Source organism: Hyaena hyaena, unplaced genomic scaffold (assembly GCF_003009895.1).
Source record: "Hyaena hyaena isolate Hyena2069 unplaced genomic scaffold, ASM300989v1 scaffold_194, whole genome shotgun sequence".
Lineage (NCBI taxonomy): Eukaryota > Metazoa > Chordata > Mammalia > Carnivora > Hyaenidae > Hyaena > Hyaena hyaena.
This window is the reverse complement of record NW_024080826.1, coordinates 2,547,597-2,564,118: the sequence shown is the minus strand read 5'-3', so window position 1 is coordinate 2,564,118 and position 16,522 is coordinate 2,547,597. Positions and strand designations below refer to the sequence as shown.

The 16,522-nt window shown below is 54.8% G+C and overlaps 2 protein-coding genes across 5 annotated transcripts in view; both read right to left on the bottom strand.

Annotated features, from left to right (window-relative positions):
• LOC120237953 (F-box/WD repeat-containing protein 12-like) overlaps positions 1 to 6,561 on the bottom strand; it is a 33,256-nt gene extending 26,695 nt beyond the window's left edge. Inside the window, exons 1-2 of one of the 3 annotated variants that reach the window (XM_039241496.1) lie at positions 6,439 to 6,561; positions 3,504 to 3,541 (exon numbers count right to left, since the gene is read on the bottom strand). In XM_039241496.1, the coding sequence (XP_039097427.1) occupies positions 3,504 to 3,541; positions 6,439 to 6,528 (128 nt within the window). In that variant the 5' untranslated portion in view covers positions 6,529 to 6,561. Of the gene's footprint in view, positions 1 to 26; positions 810 to 2,214; positions 2,779 to 3,503; positions 3,542 to 6,438 lie in introns of those variants that run through there. The other 2 variants (XM_039241498.1, XM_039241497.1) reach the window with 2 other exon arrangements.
• Positions 6,562 to 7,734: 1,173 nt separating this feature from the next.
• On the bottom strand, positions 7,735 to 15,038 carry CDK20 (cyclin dependent kinase 20). Of its 2 annotated transcripts, none has more exons than XM_039241523.1 (8): positions 14,688 to 15,038; positions 14,165 to 14,278; positions 11,610 to 11,798; positions 11,269 to 11,390; positions 11,023 to 11,085; positions 10,187 to 10,310; positions 9,759 to 9,911; positions 7,735 to 8,747 (listed from the first exon to the last, which is right to left on the bottom strand). In XM_039241523.1, the coding sequence occupies exons 1-8, from the start codon at positions 14,760 to 14,762 to the stop codon at positions 8,550 to 8,552; spliced, it is 1,038 nt and encodes a 345-aa protein (XP_039097454.1). In that variant the 5' UTR covers positions 14,763 to 15,038; the 3' UTR covers positions 7,735 to 8,549. The 2 variants fall into 2 exon arrangements, with proteins under 2 accessions (XP_039097454.1, XP_039097453.1); XM_039241522.1 differs by having other exon boundaries at positions 9,759 to 9,914; positions 14,688 to 15,037.
• Positions 15,039 to 16,522: the final 1,484 nt, after the last annotated feature.

Below are 16,522 nucleotides of genomic sequence, written 5' to 3'. Positions count from 1 at the left end.
ACATGGCTCACAGCCTGTAGCCTCACCAAGTACTGCACACAGTCCTCAGCACCTCTCCACTCTCTGAGCACCTCCCCACCAGGCCTGTGCTGGGCACAAGGGACCTTTACACAAGGAGGAGGGTCCAGTGCCTGTGCTCGGTACGGGATTTACTGTGCGGGTAGAAACTCTGCTCCTCCATCAGAAGCACACTGGCGGCCTGTGGGCAGAATGGACCCCCAGGTTACTGTTTGGTTTGCACAGGATTAGCCCAGTGAAGTAGCCGCCGACACTTAAAACTCATGAGTTTTCAAGTAAAAATCAGAAAAGGCAGGTGGTCTGGTTATGCTGAACCAAAACTCCCATCTGACAAATGGGTCTGGAGCTGCATAAAGCTGCACTCTTCACACAAGAACGAGCCCTTGGCTTCACCGTCTCTTTTCTCTTCTGGGCGGTGAGACCGAGTCACCTCGGACCACTCCTTCTGTTGTTGGCTCTGAGTTGAGGTAAGAAAAGGAAATTTCTTGCACTCACACCTCAATCTAAAGAGTGTGAAAACAAAAGCTAAACCAAGAAATAATGTGGCTTAAGATAAAGAGGAGAAGGCACATTTCTTTGTGGAAGTTAAGCCTATTTTTACATTTACACGCTCAAAACTTAGGTAGGACCTATGAGCAATATTTAGGAGAAGTGAAAAAACAAGTGATTTGACAAAAATACAGGCATACCATCAAAAAGGCTGAAGTATGAAGATGAATAAAGAATGTGATAGGACTCTGAATTGTGATACATCAAATGAAAAAAATACTGTAATATCAAAACTTTTCAGATAGCAATTAATAATCTATTGTATACAATAGAAATTATATACCTTAAACAAAAGCAAATATTTGTGATTTCTTTTTTTTTTTAATGTTTTATTTATTGCTGAGAGAGAGAGAGAGAGAGAGAGGCAGAGAGAGAGAGAGACAGAGCAAAAACAGGGCAGGGTCAGCGAGAGAAGGAGACACAGAATCTGAAACAGGCTCCAGGCTCTGAGCTAGCTGTCAGTACAGAGCCCGACGTGGGGCTCGAACCCACAAACTATGAGATCATGACCTGAGCCGAAGTCGAACGCTTAACCGACTGAGCCACCCAGGCACCCCTCCCCCCCTTTTTTTACGTTTTATTTATTTCTGAGAGAGACAGCATGACATGAGATTTTATTTCTAACTAACATTTAATGCTTAACTGTGTTGAAGAAACAGAATTTAAAAGGTCATGAGGCATTAAAAAAAGGAACCTGCAGCATTTCCAGTTAAAATTGCATAATACAGAGGCTTCTGAGTGGCTCAGTAGGTTAAGGGGCCAACCCTGATTTCAGCTCAGGTCATGCTCTCACGGTTCATGAGATGGAGCCCCACTCGGACTCTGCGCTGACAGCACAGAGCCTGCTTGGGATTCTCTCCCTCCCTCTCTCTGCCGCACCCTGGCTCCCAGTCTTGTTCTCTCTCTCTCACTCTAAAAATAAATAAACTTAAAAAATGTTTTTAAATAAAAAAACAAAACAAAGTTATATAATACATATTAAAAATAAAAGGACCAGTTAACTACATTCATTTACTGTGTCCATGAGAATTCTAATGGGCCTGGAGAACTTTGGGGCCTGGCACTCACGAGGAGACACTGCATCAGAAACATGCATGTGACCACGATGACAATGCTCCTGAAATGCTGTTGTCCCAGCTCAGAAACATAATCTCAGTGTTTTTTGTTTTGTGGGTTTTTTTTTTTTAAAGTTTATTTGAGAGAGAGGGAGAGAACGAGCATGCACATGAGCAGGGGAGGGAGAGAGAGAATCCGGAGCAGACGTCATGCTGTCAGTGCAAAGCCTCATGTGGGGCTTGAACTCACAAACCGTGAGATCATGACCTGAGCCAAAACCAAGAGTTAGATGCTTAATTGAGCCACCCAGGTGCCCCTAAACACACTGTTCAAGGATACAATCTTGAGGAATGATTTTATGCTAAAAAAAAAGTTTAGCACCAAACAATACGAAATAGTGATGAACTGAAACCAGTTTGTGACTCAGTTTGCAGAAGCCAAACTATCTACTTGAGGCGCCTGGAGGCACAAGAGGGGATGTGCGAGCAGAGGTTAGGTGACAAGCCGCTGAAGGAACTCACTCCTGTCACTCAAACTCTTTCCTGGCTTCTCAGCAGAGGTGACAAAGAGCAGGTTAGGGTGGCTTCCTACCTGTTCTGACACCGCAGAGCACCGCCCTGCTCACTTCCACAAATACACCAGCCCAGGAGCCAGTCCACGGACTTCCCAGGCCTCAGCGTCACTGAGAATCACATTTGGGAAGACAAAATCGTGTCCGCACCCTACAGAGAAATCAATTTCCAGAACTGAATGTTCTCTCTAGAATACCTTCCCCAAACCGCAGAGAAAAGACTGGAATCCGATATAAGCTCTCTTCAAAACTAACCGAAGAGATTAGCATCATTTTTCTAATGAGTATTATTAGCAATAAAAAGTGAATGAGAAGCACCAGATGCTCTAGAACACTGAACATGGCAACAGCAGGCCTGGCGTCCAGAATCCTCAAGTACCTCAACACAGCATTCCCTCAAAGCAAAACCCACCAGGCAGAGACCCCTCACGTTTGGAAGAGTCTTGGTGTGTGAACAGCTGTTTTCCATCATAAGAGGCTAAAACTAAATACAGCTCCCAGTTGACAGCCAAGGCCATTGTCTTACACTCAGCAAGAGACAGAAGATCTGACACTCCTATCTTGGACAAAAGGAGTCAGGTCCCAAAGGAAAAAAGAATAAGAAAGAAAAACAATAAATTAATGATTAAGATACTTTTTATTTTCAACTTTAATTTTTTTAATTTTTTAAAATTCTAATACCACATGCGTTCATATACGGCTATACTGTTACACCAAAGATGAGTTAAAATAAAAGTGGTTTGGGGGCGCCTGGGAGGCTCAGTCGGTTAAGCATCTGACTTCGGCTCAGGTCATGATCTCATGGTTCCTGATTTGAGCCCCGCACTGGGCTCTGTGGTGACAGCTCAGAGCCTGGAGCCTGCTTCCGATTCTATGTCGCCCTCTCTCTCTGCCCCTCCCCTGCTCGCACTCTGTCTCTCTCTCAAAAATAAACATTTAAAAAATTTAAAAATAAAAAAAATTTTAATTAAAAAATAAAGGAATAAAATACTATGTTTAAGATTAAAGAATAAAAACAAAATAAAAAAATAAAGGTGGTTTGTTGATTTGTCTTCTACCAGCTGGCCATATGCATCTGCTGCATATATCTGCCAAGTTTGTAGTCCTGACATATGTCAATCTCCCATTCAATTAATAAAATCTATTCTATTTCAATATACTATAAAAGAAAGCGTTTACTACATGCCTGACGGGGTAGCTCCCCACTGGTAGGTGCTGTGGATCATCCTTTCTTGTGTACTCAAGAGGCAGACACACCAGTGCTCAGAACACTTCTGCTGCCGCCCACGTCTGGCTCTTCCTTACTTACCTCCACAGCTCCTTGGTCCCTGAAACCTCATTCCAGACCTAGAACAAGAGGACAGAGAAGAGAATGTCTGGTCAGTTTGTATGCAGTCGGTGCCTAGCCCGTCAGGCACGGTAGAGGACAGAGAGCTAGATCAGACTCAGTGCCTGCAGGCGAGAAAACTCACCCTGGGGAATCAGACATATGTGGATGGTCCAATAAAAACAATCAAGAGGGGGAAAGGAGAGCATGACCAAGTCAGGGGGGCCAAGGGGCTCCAAAGTGATTACTGACCACGTCCCCAACGGCTGAAGCATCCCGGGGAGAGAGAAAACTACCAGAGCAAATTCTGAAGTGTGAAAAAAAACTAGTGAGCATTCTGCCTTAACTGGAGTATAGGGTTCCGGGGAAAGGAGCTGGGAATCTTAGGCCCAACTCCCAAAGGCATAATGGCAAAAGCGGTGAGAAGGCTCCCAGCAGCTGTGAGCGGAGGAGCGGCAGGGTTGGCCTGCTTTAGGTAGATCGCTGGCTCCTGTGAGAAGGAAGAACTGGAAAGGAGGGCAGGGCAGCAGGCTCCAGAAAGGCTGCCGCCGCAGAGTGAGAAAAGACACTGGCCTGGAGGGTGTCCCAGAGATGCCAAGATGGTGGAACCGCTGGGATGCCTGGGTGGCTCAGTCGGTTAAGTGTCCGACTTCGGCTCAGGTCATGGTCTCATGGTTCGTGGGTTCAAGCCCCACATCAGGCTCTGTGCTGACAGCTCAGAGCCTGGAGCCTGTTTCATATTCTGTGTCTCCCTCTCTCTCTGACCCTCCTCTGCTCACACTGTCACTGTCTCTCTCTATCAGAAATAAATAAAAAACATTAAGTAAAAATTAAAAAAAAAAGATGGTGGAACCACCACCTTAGGGGATGGTCGGCCCTGCTTCCAGAATCCGCCCTCTGCAGAAGGCCTCAGAAAGGCTCGGTCAGTCCCGGGAGGGAACCAGAGCACCATGCTTGCCCTCGCCCAGACCCACGCTGCATCCCGGGACACTCTGGCCTCTCCAGCTAGGCCAGCCTGGGTTCTGGTGGCCACACAGCTTCCATGGGAGCCACGCCGGAGTGGTCTGTGGTCCAGACACACTGAAGGCCGCATCCCAGAACCTGGCCCTCTGATCCCTGGCAGAAGCAGCCACCATCCTTGGAGCCTGGGTCCCGCTCACACAGCCCTTGCTCATCTGCTAGATCAAAGTTCCTCTGTCTTTTTGGCAGGAATGTCAAGTTTCCAATTTGCAAAAATCAAGCCAAGCCAGTCAAGAAGATTTACGCATTTTCCTGTTATGGAGCAACCAGTTCAAAACCTAACTGAGACCTTACTTCTCAAACACAGAAGCATAATGTTAATATAATCTGAAAAATAAATACTACACATCTCTGAGGACCCCTGTTACAGCCAAGCCTTCATGACGACACAGGGAGGCAAGGATTACTGACTTCATCTTACCCAGACGGGAAACCATGTCCCAGAGAAGCTGGTGCTGCCCAAGGGTAGAAGTCACCCTCCTTCCTAACTCTGCCCCCGCGCCATCCCTAGCCTTCTCAGGGATCCAATCCCAGCCCTGTATGGGACTACCTGGCTGGGACTGTCTCTTTATGGGTAAAAAAAGAGATGAAAACCCAGTATTTTACTTGACGCATTCTAAATATAGTTACAGAATTTAAATACGAATCTGTTTACTGATTCTTCCGTAAAATAGTATGATAATGTGGGAAAATTAATAAGGAAAATCCTCAGGAGGGGCACCTCGGTGGCTCAGGCAGTTTAGTGTCTGCCTTGGGCTCAGGTCATGATCTCATGGTTTGGGAGGCCAAGCCCCACATCGGGCTCTCTGCTGTCAGCGCAGAGTCCACTTCAAATCCTTCCTCCTCTTCTCTGTGTACCTCTTCCCCACTCATGCTCTCTCTCAAAAAATAAATAAACCTAAAAACAACAAGAAGATCCTCAGGAGACCAGCAAAGGGGCTCCCAGGCCACAGCCCTGGTCAGTTGCAGATCCAGCAGGAAGAGATGCACCTTGCAAACCAGTACTAGTTTAGCTACTACTTCACTGGCTCAGAGGAAGTAAGATTCCCACCCCGCCCGCAACAGCCCAGCAAACGTGACTGTCACCGCCAAGTCGTGAGACGCCACCACACTTCCAGCCCCCATACTGCAAGGGACGTTCAGTTCACAACAGCCCTTCCAGCCCCGCCTTCCTCTGTAAAAGAGCCTCTTCTGCTTTCTTTTCTGGACTTATCTACCGTTTTTGCCAGGCCCAGGTTGTCTTGAGTTGCAATTTTCTGTTATTCCCAAATAAACCCATTTTTGCTGGTAAGACACTGGCAGTTTTATTTCTAAGGCTAACAAATGTATTTTAGGTTCCTTTATGAAATTCCCTGACTCGACAAGTATTTGCAGCTGGGTGCTGCAGACAGGATGCTGGCTGTCGGACATGAACTACACACGCTACACACGCAGTTAAGCGCGCGGAGCCTTGGGAGGAGCTGACGCAGGTGCACACGGGGCGGAGGGCAGCCAGGACCCAGGCGGGCAGACGCCCTGACCCCAGGGGACTTGCCCCTCACGGGAAACTCTTGGCTTCCCTGACAGGGCCCTGAGGGAAATTACGGAATATTCCAGAAGAGGTGGGAGGAGCTAGGAAACCGGCCCCCAAGCCCTTGCCGGCAATGAAGGCTGATGGCGCGGCGGCCGCAGCAGGCCAGCGAACAGGGCTCTCCGGGCGTCTCCGGGGCGGCGGCTCGCAGCGCAGCGCCCACACTAGCCTCCAAGCCCCCGCCCCTGCCCGAGCGCGCTCAGGCGACCACGGACGCGGCCGCCGGACGCCGCCTCCCACACGGGGAAACTGAGGCTCAGGAAAGGGCCAGCCTTGGACACGCAGAAACCATAAAGCCGGCCCTGCCTCGCGGACGGGGCGCGCTACCTTGTCCACCTGGGCGGCGCAGAGCAGGTCTCGGGCCTCCAGGAAGGAGAAAACGTGCAGGAGCTCGTGGAACCCAAGCTGCGGCTCCATCTCGCCCGCACCGCCCAGCCCCCGCCCTCCGGCCGCGCCTTCCCGGCGCTCCGGGCCTTCCGGCCAGGCCCCGCCCATCCCGCCGCGCTTCCGCCCCGCAGGCCAAGCCCCGCCCACCCCACTGCACTTCAGCGCCACTCGACCAAACCCCGCCCATCCCACCGCGCTTCCGCCCCTTGAGCCAAACCCTGCGCTGGTAACCACACTTCCGCCCCGCAGACTACACCAAGGCAGCCCTCAATGCTTCTGGGTCAATCCTCTGCGGCCCGCCGGCCCTCCACCTGATGCAGGAGCCAGTCAGCCCGGCACCTCCCTGACCTTCCACTTGCTTCTGACCTTCACCCTGCACTGACCCTCACGGTGGACCTTGCGGTGGCCGTGAACCCAGCACCTCCCAAGCCCTTGCTCTGGCCTTTGACTTCACCCTTGCCCTATCCTCTATTTCAGACCCCTGCCCCTCTCAACCTGGCCTTTGACATGGGCCTCTCCTTTACCAGGTTCGTCCTGACACTCACCCTTGACCGTGACTCTCTTCCAACCTCACCCTGCTCACAACCCTCAACCTTGCTATCACCTGCCACCCACCCTATCCTAAACCCCTACCCTCACAGTGACCCTCACTGGGATCTTTGCTCTGGCCTCACCTTTGCCTTCAGTGACCCTCAGCCTCACTCTGACCTTGACATTCAAAGTGAGGTCAGGTTCAAGGACAAATTTAGAGTATCCTGTGGATGGAGTTGGTGGAGGGTCAGTGGTCCAGATGTGAGTACAGGCTCAAATTTATATGGAGCTGAGAGCTCTCAGAAATTAGCTAGACTGGAGCCTGGCGCCGACAGAAGATGTGGCTGCACAAACAGGCAGAGGACGGATCCCTGTAACATCTGACGCCTCTGAAAGCAGCACGGTGTCTGTTGTCTTGTGTTTCCCCAGGAGCTTGGAGGCAATGCCTGGCAGCTTCACCATGCTCAGGGCGGACACGGGTTTCTCCACATAAAGTCAAAATGCACATTTTAAGAATAAGAGATTGCTAAGGATACGTTTGTTTCTCCGGTCCGTTTTTAACTCTTCCAGAACCAGGACTGCGCTGTCTCAACAGGCGCTATGAAAAGTCTTAGGTCTAACAGTGAGTCTTCCCTGGTTTTTCTCTTCTTCCTTCTTTTAACCCTTGATTTCTGCGTAGATTGTAGAATGGTTGAACAAAATGTATTAAGCAAGCAAACCAGCCGACTGGGTTTGTATTTGGATTTACTGAGTTAACAAATGAGTTCTAGGAATGCCTGTCTCCTCACTTGCTCTGTACCTGAGTAAGGAGGGGGCACGTCTGGTCCTGGCCTCCTCACCCCTGTCCTCAGGGTAGAGATGCTGGCAAGCCAGACTGACCCTGATCTGTCCCCCAACCTGAGCCATCCCAGGCCTTGAATTTTGCCACTGTACCTCCAAATGGGAGCCCCACTGCATGAAGCCCCCAGGACTGGAGGAGCCGTGAATGGGGCCACATTTCTGGTGACCACAGAGAAACAAGGCCAGGAAACGATGCCACCTTGGCCACATCCCTCAGTAGGAATGGAAAAGGACCTGACACCAGGCAGAACTACCTGGGCTTTTACAGTAAATCCCCAAAGTGAACTAATGCCTCTGAAAACAAAACCAATCAAAGCTGCCCCTCCACTCGTGTTCCCACGTGAGGACATCTCACATTCTCCGCTTCCCTAGGCGGCTCTACCATGGCCGTCCCTGACCTGGAGGGCGGGCCTGGACAGCCGGCACCAAAGCAGCCACAGTCACAGAGCTCACAGGCCCCCTCCGCTGGGTCGGTCGGCAGCACACACACGGGAGGCCAACAGCACAGGCTGCAGGGCCCTCTGCTGGCGCCCGACGTTCTCAGCCCTGGACTGGGAACAGACCCGGTGAGGTGGACCTGGTGCGGCTGCGTGGAGGCCACAGGAGGTCGGCTCAGGCTCAGCAGAGAAACAAGAAGCCCAGGAGGTTCTGGGGGACAGGACGGCAGGGCAGGCCCAGCGTCAGCCCTCCGGTATGAAGGGCCGAATCAGCTCCGGGTTCAGCAGTGACTCTTCAAGAGGCCGGTCCACGTGGAAGTCATGGACGTGGGAGGGGCCTGGAGGGGCCTTGGGGGTGGGTCCCCCTGGGCGCTGGGGAATCGGCAGCTCCGAGGGGTGGGCAGGCAGGGGAGCCGTGAAGAAGTACTGATGCAGCAGGGCCTGCAGGCGAAGGCAACGAGTCACCCCCGTCCCAGCCTTGGCTCACCTCCCTCCCAGGGGGGCTGAGCGCTGCCCTGCCAAGGCGCGACCCCATGCCCGCCGCCAAAGCACCGTTTCAGAGGCTGGGGAGGCAGCAGGGGGCACAACACAGAGCTTCCCGTGAGGTCCTCCCCGAGTCAGGGGTGTGGGTGACAGACAAAAGAAGAAGGGACAGGGGGTGTCAGATGACTAGGGCTGTGTCAGAGTGAGAGCTGAGGGGTGAGGGGCCCAGAGAGGCCGCGGGCCTGCAGAGCAGTGTGGGTGAGCCCCGGGGGGTGGGGGGTGCTGGAGCAGAGACCCCAGAGGCGCACAGGTAAGGCCCCGGACACACAGTGGACCTGGGGCCCAGGGGGGAAGAAGCGGTGGGGTCACAGAGGTGAGAGTCCCGGTGTGTGATTTCTCGGAGAGGGAGCCTCAGGAGAGAGAGCCCTGCTGGGGTCTGAGCTGGGCTGCCAGAGGAGGGTGCCCCGAAGAGGCACAAGCAGGATCTGAGAGGCAGTGGTGTAGACGGGGAGGTGGGCAGGTGGCCTTGATCTAGCAGCCTTGGTCCACTGATGACAGAGCTCACCAGGGGCCTGCCAGTACTGGGGTGGACAGGGGATCGGGCGGTGAGGCTGCGGGCACGGGTACAGCCAAGAGAGGCCCCCACACCAGCCCGTGGTCCTGCCTCTCCTTCCGGGCCACAAACCCCTTACAGGGTCCCCCTCGCCAGACCTCTGCTCATCATTTCTCTCTGAAAAGCACTTCCCGTGCTTACACCTGCCCACCCCCAGGGCCCAGGAAGATGCCAGGCGTGTGCAGATGCACAGTAAATATCCACTGGAGTGAGGAGCCAGCTGGTCGCCCACAACCCAGGTGCTCCGGCAAGGTGGCCTTCTTGAGGGGCCCCCGCCTGCCGTGGCCCCCAGGTTGTGGTGCCAGCCTATCACGGGGCCCTGAGTGAGGAGGGCCAAGGAAACAGGGTCACCCTACCTGGGAGGCTGAGATGCGTCGGCGCGGAGGGTAGAGGAGGAACAGCCCCAGCAGGTCCAGGGCTTGGCGAGACGCGTCGGGCAGCACCTCCTCCAGCGGCACCGGCGCCTGCTCCTTGAAGGAGATCTTGTTGTAGTCGGGCAGCTCCGTGATCTCCTAGGACCATGGTCATCAGTCCCTGTGGCCCCCAGCCTGCTCGCCCTCAGCCTTCAGCCCACACCCCCGACCCGTCTCAGGCACATGTGCAAAGTGCCAGTGTGCTGGCAGGAGGGACCCCGCCCCCTACATCCAGCGGGGCTGGGACAGTGGTCCGGGGGGTCAGGGAGGCATGGGACCACGGGAGAAAAGGCGGAGAGGGTAGTCCTAGCCGTTGGGGAGAAGGGAAGACACCTGCCCCCACCCGCTCCCTGCTGGGAACCCCTGCAAACCGGCCAGACTTGAGGACTGGGGGTGCCTAGGATTCGAAGCACACAGCAGAGCTGTTCGATGTCGTTCTCCCCAGGGAAGAGAGGGGATCCATTCAGCAACTCCCCCAGGATGCAGCCCACAGCCCTGCAGATACAGACCAGAGCTCAGAGATCGCGCACCAGAACAGAGATCTCCCCACACCAGCTCCATCGCCTCACACTACGACACAGATTTCCCCATGTCGGACACACACCCCATACTCGGGCCAAGGAACCGCAGAACAGCATGGAGGCTTCGTACCCGGGGCTACAGACTCCTAAAGGAAAACCGCGAGCCGAAAACACAGAGCACACCCCCTCTCCAGCAGCCCACTGACCTCAACCCTAGAAAACACAGCAACTCCCTCAATGGTCCTGACAGTTCTTAGAGTCTCAATTTCTGGGACACATAGCCACCATCTCTCAGTCCTCACCTTCTGGGACAGACCTCCAAAACAGCCCCTAACCCTCAAGTGCCTAGGCATGGACAAACCATCCTGCCCAAATAAAGGCTCAGAGCTTTCACACCTATGACCCACCCCTGCCTACCAGCTCAGAGGACCATGCCTTAAGCCTCGACTGCCTCTCCCACTCCAGCCCAGATGCTTTCCACTCCCATCACAACTTACCCCACCCAAGTGGAAACTGACCCCAAACTCCTCAGAGACACCCCAACCAGGGAAAACATCCCCATCCCCAAGGCAACCCATGGCTCACAGCATGACGACACCGCCAAAGGGCTTAGCAACCCCAAAGCCCAGAGAAAAAGGTGACCCCACAACCCACATTCCCCCGTGCCCAGCCCACGGAGGTCTCACCACAGGTCGACGCCCTGGTCATACTGGCGGGCACCATACAGAAGCTCCGGGGCTCGATACCACCTGGAAGGAGGAGGCGGGCACAGCCAGCTCGCTAGTCTGATGGAGGCTGCCCAGAAGGTCACCCCAGTCCCACATCAGCCCCAGAAGCAATGTCTGAACAGAAGGTCCAGAAGCATCTCATCCCGGTGAGAAAGCTGGGGCCTGTCCACTGCCAAGTCCTGCCTGGGAACCGGCCCTCCCTACCTGGTGGCCACCTGGTGTGTGTAGAGGCGGCCGCCATCTGGGGAAAAGACCCGGGCCAGGCCGAAGTCCGCTATCTTGAGCTGGCCTGAGGCACTGATGAGCAGGTTGGCTGGTTTCAGGTCCTGAAGGCACAAAAGAGGAATCAGTTCCTCCACACCCCCCAGAGGACCTGGGGGCAGGAGGGCTTGGCAGGCTAAGCACACGGGAGGCCCAGGCCCCACCCTCTCCAGGGCCACTTACTCTGCGGTGTGGCCACACCACAGGTCCTGCCCCTCTGACCCCCTCTTCAAGGGCTGGCCCTCCAGGCCCCGCCATAGCCCGCAGCCCGCGCTAACACTAACCCGATGCACAATGTTGTTGGCGTGGCAGAACGCCACACCCTTGAGCAGCATCTGCAGGTAGCTCTTGACCTGCGCCTGGCCCAGGGGCCGCTGGGCGTGGCGCACCACCTCAGCCAGGTCCGACAGCATGAACTCGAAGGCCAGCACGAAGCCTGCGCCATGCGGGAACACGGCCTTCAGCTGCACCACCTGCGGGCGGGCATCCCGTCAGCCCCAGGGCCCACATCACTCAGACCCCCTGGGGGACTCCCAGCCCTGCCCCGGACAGAGGACCAGGCAGGCAGGTGATGTGAGACCTGAGCTCAGAACCAGAGATGCGGAGCCCCTAAACGTTCCCTCTCCCGAGAAGGTGGGTCCCCGTCTCACACTCCACTTTCTCAGGGAAGAGGAGCGGGGAGGAAGGCCACCTAGGGCATTGGCTGGGCAGCCACCCACCCAGGGAACTGGAAAATCACCTGTGCTGTCCCCCACCCCCGCCTGCTGCCCCTTGCACGCGTGTGCCTGCACGCACACGCGCGCGCGCACACACACACACACACACACACACACAGCACAGGTCTCCTCTGGTCTCCTCTAGGGCCATGAAACCCCAGCACCAGGACAGCTGGACACACATCACATACACTTGCCAAGGGCCCACGGGTCAGAGGGGCCAGGCTGCGCAGCGCGGAGCAGGAGCAAGGCCTGGCGGGGCCCGAGGCCCTCTGGGAGGTCACAGCACAGGGAGACAGAGAACTGAGCGAGCAGACTCCAGGGCGCCGCGGCTCTGGCGAGGACAGGCAGGACAGGGTGAGGTCGGCAAGGCAGGGAGGCAGGAAGGAGCACAGGCAGAGGAGCAGCAAGCACAAAGCCCTGAGGAGGGAGCAGCGAGGCGGCGGGAGGGACAAGGGCATGTAGGGTCCTTCCCGGGAAGGACATCTGCCCTGTGCGGAGGCCTGGACGGTGCCTGTCACAGGGGACACTTCAGAGGTCGTGTAGGATGAAGAAGGGCTGCATCTCTGCACATGGAGAAAAGCCAGTGGGCTTTCATGCAGAGAAGTGGAGCATTTCATCCACACTTTGGGACAGCGGAGAGGGGAGCACCAGCAAGGAAACAGCCACGGTCATTCGGGTCAGAGGTGAGGGCAGCCTGGGCTCCACGCTGTGGCATTTGAAGGTGGAACCTCAGGGCTGCTGACTCACAGGCAGAGGGCCCATGTCACCCCACACACACGGCTGTGTGTGTAAGGCCATGGACCTTTTTAAAATTTCTTATTTTTTTAATGTTTATTTATTGGGGGGGGCAGAGAGATGGGGACAGAGGATCTGAAGTAGGCTCTAAGCTGACAGCAGCAAGCCAGTATGTGGGGCTTGAACTCACAAACCGTGAGATCATGACCTGAGCCAAAGCTGGACACTCAACTGACTGAGCCACCCAGGTGCCCTGAGCCTATAGACTTTTATTGCTGGTTTTCAGACTTCGAAGATAACACCCAATCACTCCCCAGATCACACACACACACTCATATAATACACCGAATTATAGAGAAAAACAACAGAAGGGGGCGCCTGGGTGGCTCAGTCATTTAAGTATCCGACTTCGGCTCAGATCATGATCTCACGGTTCGTGAGTTTGAGCCCTGCGTAGGGCTCTGTGCTGACAGCTTGGAGGCTGGAGCCTGCTTCAGATTCTGTGTCTCCTTCTCTCTCTAACCCTCCCCTGCTTGAACTCTGTCTCTCCCTCCCTCTCAATAATAAACATTAAAAATTTAAAAAAAAAAGAAAAGAAAAGAAAAGAAAAAAGAACAGAAGAAAAACCCTATCACCCACAATCAACCTTAGAGCACATTCCAGCGACTTGACAACGGATAGGGCCCATACAGTCCCCTACTCGTTTACAAGTACGCGTGTTCATACAAAACTAGGGCGCATGGTTTTACGTGTTTTATAAGCAGCTTTATAACATGCTTCTGTTACAGAGCCAACATGTCACGGACACCTCCAGAGGCTAACAAGCAAATCAGGTGACAGGACACATGCCTGTCACCCCCCAGAGATGAGAGAGAGCACTGTGAAGAGCTATGGGGCTGGGGGTGAGTGCCCCTTCTCATGTGCCCACAGCACCTCCCAGCCCCATGGACCAGGCTACATGGTCCATCTTCCCTGCAGCACTTAAATCATCAGAAGCTTGGGCTTCTGACACCCAGCACAGGGTAGGGCCCGTGGGAGAACCCAAGGTTAGAACATCCTCATCAGACCCCAGCCAAAGCCTCCCGGGACCAGCTGAGCACCCACAAGCTGGCGGAGGTGAGATCCTGAAACGGGCCTGGCAGAGCAGCAGAGAACTCACAATGACAAGGTACCTGAACCCGTTACCCGGCCTGTGACCAGAACAGAGGCTCAGTGGGTGGCAGTAATTATTACCATTAAAAATCACTAAATGCTTTATGGAAAGAAGTCAGTGAAGAAGTGAATGAGTAAGGGAAAAAATGAGTGGGTAAGAGGGATGAGTGCTGAGTGAAGTCGTGGGGGGCGATGGGGACGAGAGGGAGCCCGCCCCCCCCCAGCCCACTCACGTGCTGATGGTCCTCGATCTCCTGCAGGGCCTTGATCTCCCGCAGGGCCTGGTTGGGGATGCCGTCCTCCAGCCGCCGCAGGGCCACTTTCTTGAGGGCCACGATCTCCCCAGTCTGTGCAGGACAGAACGCAGACACTGCCACCCATCCCAGGCTGGGAAAGGGTCCGCGAGGACGGGAAGGGCGCCATCGGGGCGGGACGCAGAGGTCCGCGGGCCCCGTGGGGTGGGAAGGAAGGTGGATCGGGTCCTGCCCGGGACCAGCGCCCCAGCGCTGCGGAAACAGCTAGGAGGCTCTCACGCCAGGCTCCTCGGGGTGCTCGCGCGATGACTGCTGTGGCCTCGCGGGTGGGTGGGCGCAAACCAGACGGCCCCCACTGAAGGGGGACAAAGCGGTGGGCGCACCCCCACCAAACGGGGCGGGGAGGCAGGCGCAGTAGTGCAGACGTAGGCCGGGAAAACCGGGGAGGGGGCGTCCCGGGGCCGGAAACGGCTGCAGGCGGAGACCCCGAGGCCCCGCTCACCTCCACGTGCTTGGCCTTGAAGACGATGCCGTGCGCGCCCTCCCCGATGCGGCCCAGGATGCAGTACTGGTCCATGTGGATCCTCCGCACGCCCCGCCCTCCTCGCTGGCGCGACGCGGTTGCCTAGCAACGGGCTGCTTCCGGGCGCCGGACCCCGCGGCCGACCGCAGCTGGAGACGGCGTCCGGGCGTCGTCTGCGCCTTCGCCGATCCCGCCGAGCGCCCGCGCTCCGGCCGCAGTGCGCTCCATTCGGGGGAAGCCGTCGTCCGCGGAGGACGCCAGCGCCGCGGCGGGGAAATAATGGCGGCCGGCTTCCCTGCCCGCACCTTCCAGACGTCACGTGACGAGGGACGCCAGGGCACGCAGCGGGGGCAGGGCCGCGCCGCAGGTGGGCGGGGCGTCGCAGCCAGGTGGTCGGGGCGTCGCAGCCAGGTGGGCGGGCGGGGCCGCGGGTTTGGGGCGGGGACTCCGGGCGACTGGGCGGGGCCAGCTCCTCCTCCGCCGGCCAGGGTCCGCACCTGCAGCTGGAGACCTCAAGCTTACTCAGGAGTCACTGACGAAGGGATCCCGGTTCAGGACCAAGTTGTGGAAGGAGCGTCAATGGGGCCTCCCTTCCGGGCGGTCAGCTGGAAACACGTAGAGACACCTTTCAAAAAGTTCGAACTGTGACCAGGAAGCCCAAGTCTAATGCTTCTCATGACGACACATTAGGAGGAATTTGCAGTGAGCGATTTTAAAGAAGTGCATTCAATCAAAGGATTTTGGCAAAAAACACAAGTTGCTCTTAAACTCCTGCAAAGATGCTCAATCTCACCACTATAAAATAAATGCGAAACAATCAACAGTTTTCCACCCATCAAATGGCTAAAGATCCCAGATCTAAAAGGCCATAAGCCAGGCTACAGGAAAACAGGAGCACGTACCCTTTGCTTGTGGGAGTGTGATTTGGCAATGCTGGTCAAATGACTCCTATCCCCTGGGACCCGGCAAGTCCACTTGTAGAAATTACCCCAACAGATATGCTGCACACATGTAAAATGGCATGTGCAAAGTTAGTTACCCACTGCGCCATTACTGGAACAGCAAAAATTGGAGACTAAGTGGTGGTACACTCATCCAGTGGAATACGTGGCCTCAAAAACGAATGCTTGTATAAAAAAAAAAATGAATGCTTGTTTATGTGCAGTAGTAGGAACACTTGTAACACACGTTATTTAGTTAAAACGGCAAGAGGCAGGACAGAGCATACAGTGTGCCACTGGCTATGTAAAGACGAGGGGAAAACTGTAACTAACGCTTGTTCATCCCTTACAAGATTTCTGCAGATACTCAAGATTTCATGATTGCAGTTACCTGGTGGAGGAACTGGAAGGATTGGTAGGAGGTGAACTTTTTACTGGAGCTGTTTGTATTCTTTCCGTTTTGAACCATATCACTTATTAATTTTTCAAAAAATGTTTTCTGGCTCAAAAGTTCAGTTCCACTTTTTTTTTTTTTTTAACAATTGCAGAAGAATGCCTTGATATCCATACAAAGATGTTCATCCTGTTTGATGGTAGCAGAGGCCAGAAAAAAAAAAAACCCTGAATATCCCATGGAAGGATGGGTAAAAAAGTAATGGGAGTGACTGAGAACGGAATACCTTATAGCTGTTACAAAGCATGAGGATAAATAAAGTGTGGCATGGGAAAAGGGTGGTCTTCAAAAAATAGTACTAGGGGCGCCTGGGTGGCTTAGTCGGTTAAGCGTCCGACTTTCACTTAGGTCATGATCTCGCGGTTCGTGGGTTCGAGCCCCGCGTCGGGCTCTGTGCTGACTGCCAGCTCAGAGCCTGG

Bases quoted from the DNA above. Each gene is read 5' to 3' on its own strand.
- CDK20 (XM_039241522.1), bottom strand. From the start codon at position 14,762: ATGGACCAGTACTGCATCCTGGGCCGCATCGGGGAGGGCGCGCACGGC. The intron at 14,279-14,687 runs GTGAGCGGGGCC...TGTCCTGCACAG, and splicing joins TCAAGGCCAAGCACGTGGAG to ACTGGGGAGATCGTGGCCCT. The intron at 10,311-11,022 runs GTGAGACCTCCG...CTGTATCTGCAG, and splicing joins GACCAGGGCGTCGACCTGTG to GGCTGTGGGCTGCATCCTGG.